This window comes from Osmerus eperlanus, chromosome 4 (assembly GCF_963692335.1).
Source record: "Osmerus eperlanus chromosome 4, fOsmEpe2.1, whole genome shotgun sequence".
Lineage (NCBI taxonomy): Eukaryota > Metazoa > Chordata > Actinopteri > Osmeriformes > Osmeridae > Osmerus > Osmerus eperlanus.
In genome coordinates this window covers 12,989,979-13,007,286 of record NC_085021.1, presented here as the reverse complement: position 1 = coordinate 13,007,286, position 17,308 = coordinate 12,989,979, and the positions used below count along the sequence as shown (strand labels likewise).

The 17,308-nt window shown below is 43.1% G+C and overlaps 1 protein-coding gene across 1 annotated transcript; it reads right to left on the bottom strand.

Moving 5' to 3' along the window:
* Positions 1–10,304: 10,304 nt before the first annotated feature.
* Positions 10,305–15,267, bottom strand: LOC134018886 (transcription cofactor vestigial-like protein 4). Its single transcript, XM_062459216.1, has 6 exons — positions 15,099–15,267; positions 14,554–14,697; positions 13,927–14,092; positions 13,333–13,558; positions 13,116–13,230; positions 10,305–12,938 (listed from the first exon to the last, which is right to left on the bottom strand). The coding sequence occupies exons 2-6, from the start codon at positions 14,633–14,635 to the stop codon at positions 12,739–12,741; spliced, it is 789 nt and encodes a 262-aa protein (XP_062315200.1). The 5' UTR covers positions 14,636–14,697; positions 15,099–15,267; the 3' UTR covers positions 10,305–12,738.
* Between the last annotated feature and the right edge of the window lie 2,041 nt (positions 15,268–17,308).

The window sequence follows — 17,308 nt, the reverse complement described above, 5'->3', positions numbered from 1 at the left end:
AAAATGACGTTGTGTCCTTGGGCAAGGCACTTCACCCTACTTGCCTCGGGGGGAATGTCCCTGTACTTATTGTAAGTCGCTCTGGATAAGAGTGTCTGCTAAATGACTAAATGTACATAATGACAGGAAAATACCTGAAAGGCAACTTCGTGTTGTAGCAAGCATCCGCAGCCGGAGCTGAGTGAGGCCACAGCAGGCACATCACCACTGCACATCACCACTGCACAGCTCTGGCCCCACGGCCTGACGTACCCACCCGCTCCATCTCCCAAACCTCTTCTATACGGCTGTGTGTGTCTGTGTGTCTGTGTGTCTGTTTGTGAGTGTCGTCTGTCTGTGTGTGTGTCTGTTTGTGTGTGTGTGTGCTGCCTTCTCCCCCACCTCCTGCAGTTGCTGCTTCCATTAGCTTCCAGTGTGATAAAAGAGATGGCACCAGCTGACACCACAACAATGACTCGCACATGGATGAAAGAATGAGATGTCCCCTCTGGTAGCTTGAGGCAAACTGTGTGTGTGGGCATGTGTGTGTATGTGTGTGTGTGTGCATGTGTGTGTGTGTCTGTGAGGATATTGGGGTTTGAATAATTTTCCCTAATGGAAGCTCCTATGAACTAGGCAGTGATGGATGACTTACTAGCCTCCCTATCCCCAGATGTATAATTTAGCATCATTACCTATGAAAACCAGTCACCACTAAGACAACTTAAACTGATGTCTCATGTCCATGAAAGTAATGGATCATCATTGTTAGCTGGGGACGAAATTAGACGGAAGCTCTTAATTTGTTAGAATCAGTCTAGCAGAACACATTTGTTTTGCTGGATGTACAGACCTAACCATTAATAAAAACCTTTTGTATTTTTCTAGATAGTGATCATATATGTTCCATATTGACATATCATGGGGATAGATATCTTGGGAAAGCAGAGCAGGGGACATTGATTGGTGTTGGGGGCAATGAGTGAGGCACAGTGAGAGGACAGCCTATTTTTAAAGTAAAAAAGGGCTTGGAGTGTGGCCGCGGGAGAGGACACTGAAGGAGCAAACTGGTGATCCATGATGCTTTTATAAAAGGATGACAGTCGCTCCAGCTTATAAACTCACACAGGCCACTGTTATTAATCCTCAAAGCCCACTGAGGAGGAGAGGCTAATTCTGGTTTTGGGATGAAAAGATTGATAATTATGGGGATCATTTTCTGTTTCTCCCCTTATTTAGAGCTTATATTTTGGAACACAACAACCGTTCTATTTTACATATATCCTTGTGAATCACCTAGCCTTCATCATTTTCCCCCAAAAAATGTTGCTGACTTGTGATAGTTTTCTCCTGATACATTTTGTTTGCCCAAGACTTCCGTCTGAGTTACCCTCACCAGAGAATTCAAAGCAAATACATTAATGAATAACTAATCTTTGCAGATGCATGAATCTACATATCAATGTAATCAGAGGATGTTGTGTGCATGGCTATTTCCAGCAGAGGGGCTGAGAGGATGTCAAGCGTGCAAAGCCTCTCTGCATATATGCTAATCGTACTTCATTTCCAATTTGAATATGAACCCTGCTGAAATGAACTTGTTAACCAGTTCATTAAACAATCGTGAGATCGTATGTTTTGGCGCAATTTTACCCAGGACCTACACTACGTTTACACTTAGACTACTACTACCTGAATCTCAGTCACGCATTTGATCAGTGCCGTCGTTTGATGAGGATTGAGATTCGAGGCTGCCTGCAGGGATCTGTTAAGTCATATTTTGCTCCTGATTCATCTGTTGATGAGATGTTTGGGTGACGCCGCAGATACAGCGTACCCTTGCGACTTCACGCCGTGTGGCTCAGAGGCAGGCGAGGCACACACTTGTATACTGAGGTAGCAACTGCAGACAGCCCATACATACCAAAGAGGTAGCCCAGTCATGTCTCACACTAGTGGGTTATCTAACTCCGTGAGAATATGCAAGGGTTTTAACAAATCCCCCTCTTCTGAAAATTATACAGAACCTTCAAAAAGGTGGATTAATATTTCCCATCCCCCGTCCCTATTCAGCAAATGGTTGCTGTGGACCTGTGATATATAGCGCTGATTCACCGTGTGTCAGTAAGGTAGTATTTAAATATTGCAGCTGCTTGAGTTTCTCCCTGGCTGTGATGAAAAATCATTTTGTCTTCCCACATGATCACGTTTTGAATAGCATATTTACTCAATGAATAATCTGAGTGAAGTGGTGTCTGCGCCCTTGTAGATACTTGGTGTGCATTGGGCCCTCTGCACGTGTGCTTAAGAATTAGCCTCTATCTGAGAGTGGGAATTTAAACTCACAAGAAGAAGCCATTTTAGATAATCAGGAGGCTGTCCCTAGTGACCTTCAGTTTGTTCTAGCCTGTCTTGTCTTTTGTCACAGCTTATAACATTTCCCCAATGTGCCAGAGGCTTATTGAAAAGTCACTGTAGATTACAGTTTGGGTCAAACTCTGCATGCAAATTAGCCAGAGACTAGTCAAAGAGAAACAAAGAGAGAAGCAGGGAGCCTGATATTTCATGGGAAGATAAAACTGCAACTGCATTCACCATCCTGTAAACCTGGGCATGCACATGGGTAATACTTCTGTTTTCTTTTTCAAACAAAGTATCAAAATCAATATTTGTATTGTGGGATTGGATTCATTTTTTTTTTCAAAGATACATGTGCTGAAAGACTTGGTATGACTACCTCAACCTCTTGACCTATGAAGAGGGTCATTAACTAATTATTTTCGGATGTGTCAGAAGTGAACAGCTCATGCTAACTCTTTGCCGAGGGGTAACGTTCCACATGGTGAGCGAGACATGTTCCTCTCCCTGCATGTCACGCACACTGTCTGATCTTCTGCTCTAATGGCCAGCCAATGGCTTATCACTGCAGCCCCGGCTCTTCAGTCAGATGTGACTGAAGGGTCCCCAGCCAGACAACAGACATGCCCATGTGTCTGCTTCAGGCACCACTACACATGTTAGAAATGAGTTCCTTTAGCTTATGCCAGCTGATGAATCAGCTGTCTTAGAATTGTCTCACAAGATTTCTTTCTGACAGATGTAATATTGTGAAACATGTACTATGTGTGTTTGTGTGTGTGTGATACCTGACTCTCTACAATACTTTCTCTTTTACTTTAACGCACAATGTCTTTCTCACTCTTAAAACACGTGAATCTCTATAACACTAAGTATAGTATATGTCATCACTATGCATATACATTTATATTGGGGACTATTCTAAAAGCACACATTTATACAAACTTGTTACAGCAAAAACACACTCCCTTGTATGCACACATGATGAAGAGGTTGCAGGATTTTTCCATTAGGCAAAGACTAGGGGCTGTGGTGAATCAGAGCTCTCATGGGGCTGATGTGGCCCATTCTTTCTATTCCCAACTGTCAGAGAGGCTCAGGGGCCGTGTTCACTGATGGGTGAGTGGGACCAGGCTGGGCCACAGCAGCCTTCCCAGCCAGGGCCCTTACTCCTGGGGCAGCACTGCTACAGTCCCCTTACAGTCCCCTATCCTGGAGCTAAACAGTAGCCAGCATGCTCAGTCAGGATCATCATGGAGCCTTTAGGTTTTTTTTTACAAGTAAACAACCGTCACTTACTGGGGGGTCTCTAAATGTCATTTACAGTATTTAGTACCTGAATGTAGACTGCACGAATCAGACTGTGTGAAGTTTACAGCCCCATATATGGTATATTGTAATAGTATGGACCAACCGAACATAAGGCTCTCAATCATCCTCCATCATGGTCTGACAGTATGTGTGTTTCCCTCAGCTGCTAGATGCAAGCAGTGTTGAGGACGCTCCTGTAGGCTGTCAAACACATCTCTTGGCAGGGCATAATGTGGCGTGCGACGCGTCACAGCCTATCACTCCACCTTACAGCTGACCAGCCTCTCACGCATGCCCTGTGCACCTCTGAAGCCCAAAACAGACGCTGTCAGGTGGGATAACGGTTTGAGCCCCAAAACATGCTCTGAAGCCCTGGCCTCTCCCATTCTCCCCTGCTCCACTTGCCGCTTCTGCCGTAGAGCTCACGGCCCACAATGCATTGCAGCCAGTGAATGTGCAGCATGTCCTGAGGATACTTCTCTCCTGGTTCACCTGTTCATCCCCCCTCCCTCCTCCCGGCTGAGCCTCTGAGATAACCTGGCTGCTCTGCTCCCTTGGACCAGGCTCTTCTACGAGGTGGGGGGCTGAAAAGAGATAAGGAGGGCTACCGTACCAGAGGGAATCAAATAGTCCTCTGTCGGTCCGGGTTCTTTACAGTTTAAAATGACTGAAAGGTGCAAGTTACAGCATATAGAGTGTAGAGCATACAGTAGGCCTACGCATGTCACTCCAGGACATGCTCCCCCTGAAGCTTGGAGTAGGAGCCAGATGATTCCCTCTCTCTTTCTCTTTTTCTTGCTTTCTCCATTTCTCTGTTGTTCCTTTGTCCTCTGGCGTCCTCCATGCTCCTTGGTACCAAAATCTGCTGCCTACATTTAGCATTGGGGGGAAATACTCTTCGGCACACACTTATTATTTCAATCCTCACAAGCCCGCGGACAGGCACAGCCTCTCTGACAGCGTTTGATGCTATCTCTCTCTCTCTCTCAGTCTCTTTCTCCCTCTCTCTCTCCCCAATTCATTCTCTCGGATGACAAAACCTGTGGAAACAGCAGCAATTGACAAATAGTTTTACTTGTAAACATATTAAGCACTGGTCTGTTAGCACATCTTGGAAAATATCAAAGGATGTTTATTAACGTGAAGGACTGTGTTGGCATGCTGAATCACAATATACATCACCAAAACAGATAATATCTTTATTTCTACCGACAGGAGTTTGAAGCAACATAGACCTGTATAGGGTACATATACATGAACTACCTCACACTACACTAGTCCAAGATCCACATATCTGGGTCCAGTGGCATTATCCTGCACAGCATATCTAACCTGGCTGGCTGTTTGCTATAGTGAACCTCCTGATCATTCCCCTTTTGTTCTGTTTGGTTTCCGACATGAAGGGGAGCGATGGCGTAGATACGGTTTCCTACTGTGTAGTCTGAGGATACTCGAGACTGATAAAACAATGTGATGGTGGAGAAGAAATGGGGAAGGGAGTGATTTTCTGTGGCGGATTGTTCTCTTTGATCTGGAGTGCAGTGAAAGGAGGACATTATGTAACATCTTCAGCACACACATGGCTGAGTGTGTGACTGCCAAACAGAGAGAGGGAGAGAGACAGACAGGGAGATCAACAAACAGAGAGAGAGAGAGAGAGAGAGAGAGAGAGAGAGAGAGAGAGAGAGAGAGAGAGAGAGAGAGAGAGAGAGAGAGAGAGAGAGAGAGACAGACAGACAGACAGAGAAAGAGAGAGAGAGAGAGAGAGAGAGAGAGAGAGAGAGAGAGAGAGAGAGAGAGAGAGAGAGAGAGAGAGAGAGAGAGAGAGAGAGAGAGAGAGAGAGAGAGAGAGAGAGAGAGAGAGAGAGAGAGAGAAAGAAAGAAAGAAAGGAATAAAAAGAAAGAAAGAAAGAAAGAGAGGGAGGGAGAAATAGACAGAGTGAGAGAGAGTGAGAGAGAGAGAGAGAGAGAGAGAGAGAGAGAGAGAGAGAGAGAGAGAGAGAGAGAGAGAGAGAGAGAGAGAGAGAGAGAGAGAGAGAGAGAGAGAGAGAGAGAGAGAGAGAGAGAGAGAGAGAGAGAGAGAGAGGCAGAGAAACAGAGAGACAGAGAGACAGGGGGCAGGGAGAGAGAAACACTGAGAGGCAGGGAAGATGGAAGATGTGACAGGAGAAACATTGCCACTCATATTGTCATTGGGTCACTTTCCTTATTAGGGCTACTCAGTCAAGCAGCTATAACATGCGTCCTAACAAGCCTGATAATGAAACATGAGAATGCCCCTTAGTGATGGTTAAAAATGTATCTGCTGCTCCATGACTGGGTCCTACTGGCGCCATACACATCTTTTTCTGTGTCAGTTGGTACGCAAGAAAGAATTTGTATAATTGCAATGGGTGCTGATGTTATAAGAAATGAACAATGTGGTTTCTGGCTAACAAGAAATATTGGCTGATCATTTGTTTTTGTTCATATGAAACTACTGATTATCTTGAGAAAGAAAACCTAGTGCTGAAGTCATTGTGTGGCAGATGGATTCCATGATCAATCATTCAACAAGGAATCAATATTTCAATGTTCAAGGGAAATTATGTAATGTGTGTCTCTACAGAATGGTCTTCATCGGACACCATACGGACATATTTTCATGCACTCTAATAAGGTTCTCTGAAGTGGAGTAGAGGAGGGTCAAAGACAGAGACAACAGCTACTGAGCTTAGCTGAGGCAGCACAACATTAATCTAGTCATTGATGGAATCTAGCCAACAGTGGCGTACATGCCATACATTACGCATCTGAACAAACCATGTTTCAACATCTGGAGGTATGGGGCAGGAGGAAGGATATCAGGGATTGGCAGAGTGTGGTGGAGGTGGTGAGAAGCTTGTTGATGTTAAGTAGGGCTGACAGGTTCTGTTTCTGTTCTGGGAAGACTGATCCAGAATGACCGTATTGTCTTTCTTTTCCTCCATCGAGGTTATGCCTTTGCCAGAAGTCCACATGACACAATGGATGAGCCTCCACCGTAGCTGAGACCAGAGCCTTCTCAGGTCAGTCCTCTGAAGGTAATTCACAAGTACTCACAACCCCCCACTGAACCCCCACTACAGATCCCAGTCACGTGGGGCCAAATCAGAGCCTGGCCTCTCGATAATTCTCCCTCGTTTGCGACCCATTGTAGGACTGTGGCTGCATTTGGAAATGACGTGTTCTGTAATCGGGTGTGTAGGGCTGTCAGCTCAGGGTGCATGATCTTGCCAGCATGACTCAAGTCTGCCCGTGAGCCGCTTCTTGCGCTTGTGCATCTACTCCAGTTGCTTGTATGATCTATTTTAGATTCTCTTGCCCAAGGATGTGTGTGCATCCTTACAGCAGAAAGACACCGAATTTGTTTTTAAGGGTGGGGGTGTGTTGGGAGTAGGGGGGGTATAGATAATGTTCAAATAATCTACAGGCAATCATGCAAATTCCCCAGATGTGGAGCATTCAGGGATGTTGTAGATAGCAGAGCAGCCTCACAGCCTCATCAGCCACAGCAAATTTGGAATTATGCAAACGAGGGAATGAGATCTCTATCAGATGTGTGCTTAGGCCAACATGTGGGCTACATACAGGCCAACATGTGGGCTACATACAAGACAACACGTGGGCTACATACAGGACAACATGTGGGCTACATACAGGCCAACATGTGGGCTACATACAGGCCAACATGTGGGCTACATACAGGCCAACATGTGGGCTACATACAAGACAACATGTGGGCTACATACAGGACAACATGTGGGCTACATACAAGACAACATGTGGGCTACATACAGGCCAACATGTGGGCTACATACAAGACAACATGTGGGCTACATACAGGACAACATGTGGGCTACATACAAGACAACATGTGGGCTACATACAGGACAACATGTGGGCTACATACAAGACAACTTGTGGGCTACATACAGGCCAATATGTGGGCTACATACAGGCCAACATGTGGGCTACATACAGGACATGTGGGCTACATACAGGACAACATGTGGGCTACATACAGGCCAACATGTGGGCTACATACAAGACAACATGTGGGCTACATACAGGACAACATGTGGGCTACATACAGGCCAACATGTGGGCTACATACAGGCCAACATATGGGCTAAATACAGGCCAACATGTGGGCTACATACAGGCCAACATGTGGGCTACATACAGGACAACATGTGGGCTACATACAGGCCAACATGTGGGCTACATACAGGACAACATGTGGGCTACATACAGGCCAACATGTGGGCTAAATACAGGCCAACATGTGGGCTACATACAGGCCAACATCTGGGCTACATACAGGCCAACATGTGGGCTACATACAGGACAACATGTGGGCTACATACAGGACAACATGTGGGCTACATACAGGCCAACATGTGGGCTACATACAGGCCAACATGTGGGCTACATACAGGCCAACATCTGGGCTACATACAGGCCAACATGTGGGCTACATACAGGACAACATGTGGGCTACATACAAGACAACATGTGGGCTACATACAGGACAACATGTGGGCTACATACAAGACAACATGTGGGCTACATACAGGACAACATGTGGGCTACATACAAGACAACATGTGTGACAGGGAAGGAGAGGGCCACTCCTCCATCCACCCTTTAGACTGACGCATTCATTCAATGGGATTAATCGGCACATGATACTATCTGTCTGATATGTGCAACTGCCTGTACCATATGGCTGCTTCATTTGACATATTAGAGTATGAGGAGAGTCGAGCAGAAAGCATTGATCGACATCAGTCTTGACTATGTCTGAGAGCAGAGTAGAGGCCATCCCCTTACAGAAATAACAGCAGGAAGGGACTGAGGACCAGTCCTCATCGCCTGCACGTCATGCTCCTTGCTGGCTTCGCACACTGAAAGGGCCGCTTGAATTTGACGTGACCCTGAAGTGTCATCATGATTTAGACCCTATTCTCAGTGTCTGCTGCCGATGTGGACTGATGTCTATGCTGGGTTTGCTCTTGGTTTAGATTTTACTCAAGCAAGGAAATGTGGATCTTCACTTGCAATAATCCCAAAGGAGCAGGCTTCCTTGGAAGGCTTGGCATGGAGGGAGTGCTGGCATTGTGGTAACTGAATGGCTGGGTCTAATCTGGTGGAGGCAGGGGTCTGTTGGAGGGGGTTTGAAGCAGCTTTGAGCCTGAGGGAAAAGAGCCACAAAAAACTAAGGGATCTTGTTCTACCAGTGAAAGGATTTGTGTTATGAGGAGTGTTGGGTGTATTCAAATTTTCCAAATTCAAGACATAGAATCTCTTGAACGACACAACAATCCTTGCAGCTTTTATCATGAAATTTCATCATGACATTTTTTTTTTCACACAAAAACAAAAGATCTATTTTGATGTCAGTAAAAAAATATTTGACATAAATAATATATATTTATATAAGACATTTCCTCAAATCTCCTCAAATCCAGTCTTTCCCGAGTGATGATGCTCAATTCTTTGTCTGGTCTCCAGGGAAAGGATGGAGTTATGGTGCCGTTTGAAAAGTGATTCAACACTGCCACCTGCTGCGTGAAATAGGTTTGGCCCCAACCAACAGTTGAGTTGAAATAGGTTTGGCCCCAACCAACAGTTGAGTTGAAATAGGTTTGGCCCCCAACCAACAGTTGAGTTGGTAAAACATACCAAGAGCAATAGTCCTGATATTTTTGCATATCAAGATATGACTACAGTCAATATAGGTTAAGTGTGTGGAAAATAACAGTTAGGGTTTGAGACACCACAATGATTTCTCACTTCAATTAGCCCCTCTGAGTCAAGGACCTCACATGCATAGCTACCACTTTTACAGGAAAACAACTATGACTAGTATCCCAAAACAGGAGGAAACATTAAAGTGGGTGTAACTCTTTCCATAGTGAGAAAAGAACTCAAACCAGATGTTCTGGTTCTGTGTCACAAATTTGCTTCAATAGCCAAGAGACCTTTACAAATATTTTTTATGCAAATTTGTTATGAATTTCATTAATGGTTTTATTGTACTTACTCTAATTTAGTAAAACATTAGAAATTTTGACCCGATGATACAAGACTGTATTGTGGCATTCTGACCACACTTCCAAAATGCAGACCTTCTTTGCGCTCTCCAATTAAGTTGCTTTATAAAGTTTCTCAACAATGAAGGCTAAATTACAGGGTTAGGACCGGCCTGGCCTAATGCCAGCCTCCATGATTCACTATTGGCTTTACACGTTAACACTGCTCTAGTGTGTGTGTGATCATTTTTGTTTGTCATTCAGGCATATCTGTTCTTTTTTTAAACCCTGAACTGTCTTTTTATGGCTCTAAAAGAGAGCAAATTCACTTAGTTCATCTTTTGTTATTTGGCCCCTCTAAATAACAAGACGTGTGTGTTTGTGTGTATTGAGAGGCAGAGAAATATTGTCATCCATCACAGCCAGCCCAGAGAAACAACTAAACCACAGCACAGCTGCAGCTTGTTACCCTGTGACTCCCCAGAAAAGCCACTTGGGTCATTTGTGAATACTACACAGTAAACTTCAGCAGCCCTGAGTATACTGAGAACTATTTAACAAATGTTTATGAATTTATGATAGATATATGTTGAGCCTTGGTCTGTGAAAGAGCACTTTTGTTTATTTAGAAGAAATCAAGTAGAAAAACAGTGGCATTTTCTTCTTGAGAAGGCCAAAAGTGAACAAAATACAGATGAACAAACAGTCAACGGTATTTCAATGCATTTTACGTGTGAAAGACACCAGGAAGATTTAGTTTCTGCAACTTTTCTAAAGAGGCCCAAGCAGTTTACTTGCAGTTAAATAATATTGGAATATGAAACCCACAGACATTGCTGAGAATAGGCCTGTGTCAAACAGGCAGTACCCAGAAAACCCATTATTTCCAAACTGCGGTCCATACAGACTCTTAAACCTGCAGCACTGCAGTCATCCTGACATGGTACCGAGAGAGTCTTTTCATAGAATGACTGATGTGTTCCTGCACTTATCACACCTTTGACAATCCTGGAAAAAGATCAACTTTTTTATGAAGATAAAAAGGCATGGTTAGAGGATAATGAATATCCATGCTACATGAGTACATTGTTCTTAAAAAAAAAAAAAAACCTCTACAATCATTACGCGCGGCGCAATGATAGTCTTAAGATATCCAAGTAAAACAAAAGATTAAAAAACAGGATAGTTAATATAGTAAAATTTAGACAGTGTAGAATATTAAATGCACATATATAATTTTCTCAAACGGCTGAAAGGTTACCCAATCTCAATGTACAATACAATTTTCTGTCAGTGTTGACACATAAGCTAGGTTTACTAAAGAAATAATAGGGGTAATACAAATTATTCATCAAAAGGATCAGCCTTATCAAGACTCTTTAGAACTTGGGATGGCATTCCCACCGATTTTCCTAAGCTTTCAAATCTAGACAGTTCACATCCAAAGACCACCATTTTGAGGAAATACACTTCTTCTCACAACGCTTAAATAGAATTGACAAGACCTCATTTAAGTTACAAAGGTAACCAAGTTGGGTCCTAATGAAAGAATAGTCACTGTGTTTAGGCCTCTATATGACAACGCTTCAGGAAGGCTTTGTTCAAGGCCAGGTAGGTGGAAAGTACACTTTTAAAATAAATCAAATATTTGACTAATAATGACCGAGGAATGTATTCCAACACTCTGCACCCTCAAAACATTAGTCAATCTGACAAAGTGTCATCAAATGGGATAGAATATGCTGAAAGTTAAGCAGAGGCAATACAGTTTGAATAAATAAAAGTATTACTGATGACTGTATCATGAAGATAGACAACTCTTAGATAGGACTGGTCTATCGATTATGAAGGGTTTCAATCATGCATAAAGCTATAGCATCCATAGCCACAGAATAACCATGCAATCTAGCTTGCTAAACTGCATTCCCAGCCTGGCCGGAGGCTGGGCTTTGTGGATGGATTCTAATGTACACATATACTAATGAAAACCAGATACAAAACATATATTGAGTACAACTGTACCAGCAGTGAGTATTTCTAACTGTTAAGGATAAAAAATAAAATCTGAGGGTAAATAGACAGAAAAAGAGTTTGTAATAGATCCCAGCTATTTGAAAACATGCTTCTTGGTGAGAAGAGTTCAATACAAATGTCTAATCTACCAAGTGAACCACAGTGAGTAGAAAAATAAAACACAAAAAGACTAACATTATATTTAGTTAATATGTAGGTCCAGTTCAGCACTGTGGGAAAACTGAAGAAAAAAGGGGAAACTACCAGAATTAAACTAGTCTTGCAAATCTAAATAAAGACACTGTCACTCTTGAACATGTTAGCTCAGATTGAAAAAGGTAAGGAGTTGCCAAAACAGTCATACACATGAAAGTGCAAATCAGACCTAGCTGTCATTTTCAAGTAAAACATGAAACACAGCAGGGTGACATGAGTGGAGATGTTGTCAAAGTAAACCTAGGATGGCAGAAATGAGCAAAAAGGGCGCAAAGCAAACCTATGGCTTCTTGTTGGAAAAGGCAATGGATTTCTTTGGTTAATAAGTAAGGCAAAAGAGGGATTGGAAAAAACATCTGACCTTTGACGGAGGTATCTATCAATTAATATGATCAGAAATATTACTGCACTATACTTTAAGTCTGCAAAACTCGTAACATTACAATAAAACTGCCCACAAAATGCTAGTCATATACATGGTTTCTCAACCTGACATTTTCCTAAATAGAATCTGAACCAATTAATTTCCTCCCCTGATGTGACCTAAAACGGTGGGGGTGTGGGTAAAGGGCAGGAAAGTGTACTTTAACAGAGGCTGGCAGAAAACCTCTGGGTCCATAGAACAGCACCCAAAGTGAGCACCATATTCAAACCAATACATCTTTAGTCTTGTTCTCAGCTCAGGGGAAGTTGTGCTTAGGTGAAGGATATGGTGAACCATGTGTACTCTTTATGAGGAAACACAGAACAAGATTGTGATTCACCATCCAACATCCAGGGAAGCAGTCACTCCTGCCTCCCCATATCAGAAGTTGTTCTCTGGGCTTGGGGGCCCTCCTCCCTTGGCTTTGATCTGGAGCCAGGTCTCCCCGAGGGCCTTGGCGAAATGGTCGTCCACAGAACCTGTGATGGAGACGGAATTGGACACAGGCTCTGGCTCCTTGTAGTTCTTCCCCAGGCTGCGGCGGAAGTGCTCCTCAATCACAGGGTCACAGGCTGTGTTGGCTGAGGTTAGAGAGGAGTGACAGGCTAATCAAACCACTGTCAATACAAACAGCTGTACTGAAAACCTACAAAATGATACATGTTCAATTGCAGGCATGTGAGATACATGTCACGGAACATGTAAATACTTTGACTCAACCAAACATGTTGACTGAGGCATACTAGTGTAAGACTTACCATTGGTCTTCCTCTGGTCGATGGGTGGGCTAGGTGAACAACCGTTCTTGTGGCAGTGAGAGAGGTTGCAGTTACGATTGCTTGCAGGAGCACAGGTGATCACTGAAGGACGATTCTATAACATAAACACATGAACAAATGGTTTCAGGTTGATGAGTGGAAATCAGAAGACAAAGGGCAGAATTATATGGATTTTTGTCTTTCCACGGTAACTCACCTGCTTACGCTCTACAGGACCAGACATGCCAGGTATCTCGGTGCTCCCCAGACTAGAATCCAGGTTGCTTTTGGTCAGGGCCAGTGGCTGCTCCATGCTATAGCTGTGGACTGAGGTGTACATGTGGTTGCCATGGAGACCATTGGAAGAGGAAGTGATGCGCTCAGCAGGGCTCGGGCTGTGGCTCCAGGGGTCATTGCGGTTGACTCCACCAGTGGGCCGTCCCCTTGTTAAAGAGAGGACAAGTGGCAAATTATTCTGAAGGCATAACACACAGACCACCAACTGCTCTGTCTATTCATAGGCCACTTAAATCTGCCCTCTTTGATGTCAGCCGATTGACTGTGCAGTGTTGCTTAATGGGGTAGCAGGGATTTAGTGGCTGTATGGCTTGTTCACAACACACTTGGCATGGCAACGGACATGGCATTTGCTTTTGATTGCAGCTCTTTAACATGGTTCACCATGTGCACAAAAATAATTTAACAGGAAATAAACAGATACATTCTCAATACTTAAAATCCTACAAATGAAATCTCAAAGCATTCACAACCTCGAGCAGCTAGTTGCATCTCATTTTCATGATGCACTTACAGTTGTGCAGCAAACAGACGGCTCATTTTGGTCATATGGTCATTGTCACAGTCAATACGTTCTTCCACTTGTTCATCGCCATACTTCCTTTTGCTGGGGCATACGGGAGGAGGTCCAGTTCTCATGCTGGTCATTGCAGTGGGTATGGAAGGCATCCTGGACTCACCTGTGTGGGTGAGATTAAGCTCACTCATTGTGGTATACTGTCATTTCACAAACGATTTAAAGACGCATTCTGTGATATCTTGATAACTTGCTTGTTAACTCCAGTTGGATGATCTCTACCAGGAGACTAGCTAAAAATGCATTCAGACGGTTTAAAGGGAACAACTGACTTGTTTTTACTAACCCACAGTTGCTTAACTGTTCCAAAGCAAAGATGCTAGGCAGCAACTTACCTATCGAAAAATGCATGTGGTTTTGTTTATTTTTAGTTAGCTGTTAGATGACAGTGGTAAGAAAGGCAGAATACACTTAACGCTACTAACTAGCTGCTAAAAGTCATCCAGTACAGAAGTGCAAGTTAACTAGCTACCTTGTTTGTCACCCGAGTCGAACGACGTTAACTGGCTGAGGAGGCCGACGGAGGTGCGCAAAATCTCGCAGGTGTACGTCAAGACTACTTACCTTCATAGTGTAGTCTCCCAATGTTGTTGTTCATTTTGTCCAGGAACTGAGAGTTCAACAGGTCCATTCTCGTGAAAAGCATTTACACGTACTTGCTGATTGCTAACATGAAGTTAGCAATGCGTAAGCTAAGCAGCTCCTTTCCTGCGGAAATTGAAAACATCAAGTGTTACTAGTACTGTTTGTAGCTCAGTGGCTAGTTAGCAATCTACGATGGCTTGGTTGCTACTGTAGCTAGTCCCCTGCTATCCGTACAACTACAACTACTTGTATTAGTAACACAGTTTATGTAGCTAGAGAACCGTTGTCCTTAAACTTGTCACAAGCTGAACAAATCTAGCTAGACTAAATAAAATAAAAACTAAAATAAAGTTACTTCGACGATGGCAAACATCAGTTGGCTAGCTGACGCGTTATACCAGCTATACGCTAACTAGCTATTTTGCTGTATTGGCTAGTAAAGTTAGCCTAGCTGGCAAGCTAACGCTAGTCAACTTTTTAAAGTCAGGGAAACCATTTGCGAGCTTACGAAAACGACAACTTACAGTTTGTTCTTGATTATAGGTCAGTCAAAATCTCAAAGCTGAAGAAATGTAATGTGTATCACTTATTACAAATCAATTGGTTGACATTTCTACTCAAAACCGTTCGCTAAGACAAAGGGACGTTGCGCCATATCTTGTCTCAGAACAGTCCAGAGAAAACACAGCAAAGAAGTCTGGCTAGGTTAGCTAGAACAAGCTCAAAGTGAATCATCGATTGCGCATGTCCCCTTCGTCAGAAAAAGACTACTAGAGAATGCAAGACTCGGGAGTTACAAATAGCAGGAATTTGCAGGAGTGCTTCAGTGCCTTTATTCATAACATTGTTGATGTTATGTCATTTCATACAATAGTAATATTAATTTTGTTTGTTAACATCTCATTACAGGGGCTAAACCTGGCTCATTTCCAAATTCCTCACTTAACTGCAGTGCTGACAAACACGACACAGGTTGACAATCATGTTGAGAATCATGTTCTACACATAGCTGAAAAAATGAAGGGGTGACATTACATATTAGTCATAGTTGAAACAAACGCAAAACAATAGGTACGACCACGGGGACAATTTTGGGGACTGACCAACCAACTGACCGACAGAGCGAGCTATAGAGCTGCTAAAAAGCAGCCAGACATAGTTGGATCCCAAAAAGGTTAGTTGCCAGGATGACTGCTGTCAAGAGTCTAGTGGTCAGTGGGTACACTAGCATATACACGGCCTTTTCTGTTTTATCTATCCTCCTTGCATCCAAGATCATTTACGTTCTTCTGGGAATTTCAGTGACACATCAAATTTGATTTATATTACTTTTGATAAGCAATGTCAATGAACTGAATGGAACTTCCCCTAAAACAACTTAAAAACCCTCAAATAAGGAATAAGCCAGGAAAAATGAAAGAAACCTAAGGAGGAGCAACTCAGTGAGGGACCCCTCCTCGGTTGGGGATACATAGAAATGCAGACTATAGGCTGAAAACAATTATGCTGTAAGAACAGAGATAATAGTAGTAAACAAAACTAAACACACCTGTGTACCTGCAAGAGAAACCTTGATTTCTTTCTTTTTTAATGATTTATAGTTAATTCAACTTTTCAATACAAAGGTACAACAGATACTACAGAAATATGCTAACATAACAGCATAAATGATAGCCTACAGAAGAAACACAAAACAACAAAGGGAAGTCAGATGGCTGAGCGGTTAGGGAATCGGCCTATTAATCAGAAGGTTGCCGGTTCGATTCTTGGCTGTGCAAAATGACGCTGTGTCCTTGGGCAAGGCACTTCACCCTACTTGCCTTGGGGGGAATGTCCCTGTACTTACTGTAAGTCGCTCTGGATAAGAGTGTCTGCTAAATGACTAAATGTAATGTAACAATACATTTTAGATAACACACAGCATAACAACAACACAACCCCAACCCAAATAAAAATACATTGAGTATGTAAAAAGTACTCGCATTTGCACATTTTAGATGTGATTTCCAAATACAGTTTCCATGGTAATGGGCTTACATTGTCTGCCACTACTTGCAATCATAGTGTGTGCAAAGTACTCTGGGGGAAAATCCTGACATTTAATAACAACCTGAGGAACACCTCTTGGGTCAAAGAGGAAAGAAATGAGTCAGGCTGCACTCCAGCCTAGCAGCTTGTAACACTTCAGATTACACTGTCATAATTATGCTATACTACAGTGAAAATACGTTGACTATAAAGGCAATGCAGATGCTGTTATGGCCTGTAAATATGAACAATTAAATAGGCTACATAACCATCATAGTGATGTGAAGATAAACCATGGCACTTTGCGACATGTGTTCATGTGATCTGAAATCCAATTAGGTGGCAAGATGATGTTCCTTCATTAGGATTCAAAGCAGGCAAGGCCTGCTAATCAAGAATGTACATACACACCCGCATGAACACATAATGATGACCTTGTGCAATGATATGCAGCAGAGGTCATAAACATAATTTATATTGTAAGGAAATCCATCCGAAATGCATCCTTCTGACTGCATGTGTTCAGCAACATTAGTGGATTTATTTAAACAGCAGAAATCCTTGAGGAAAAAGAGGGGGTTAACAGCATTGGTGTCCCCGGAGACTGCTGCTGACTCCTGCCTCTCTTTCTACCAGGCACACTGACACAAGCACCAACAGCCATTTTCTGTGTTCCCTTCTAGAGCTGTATTGGACAACATACAGG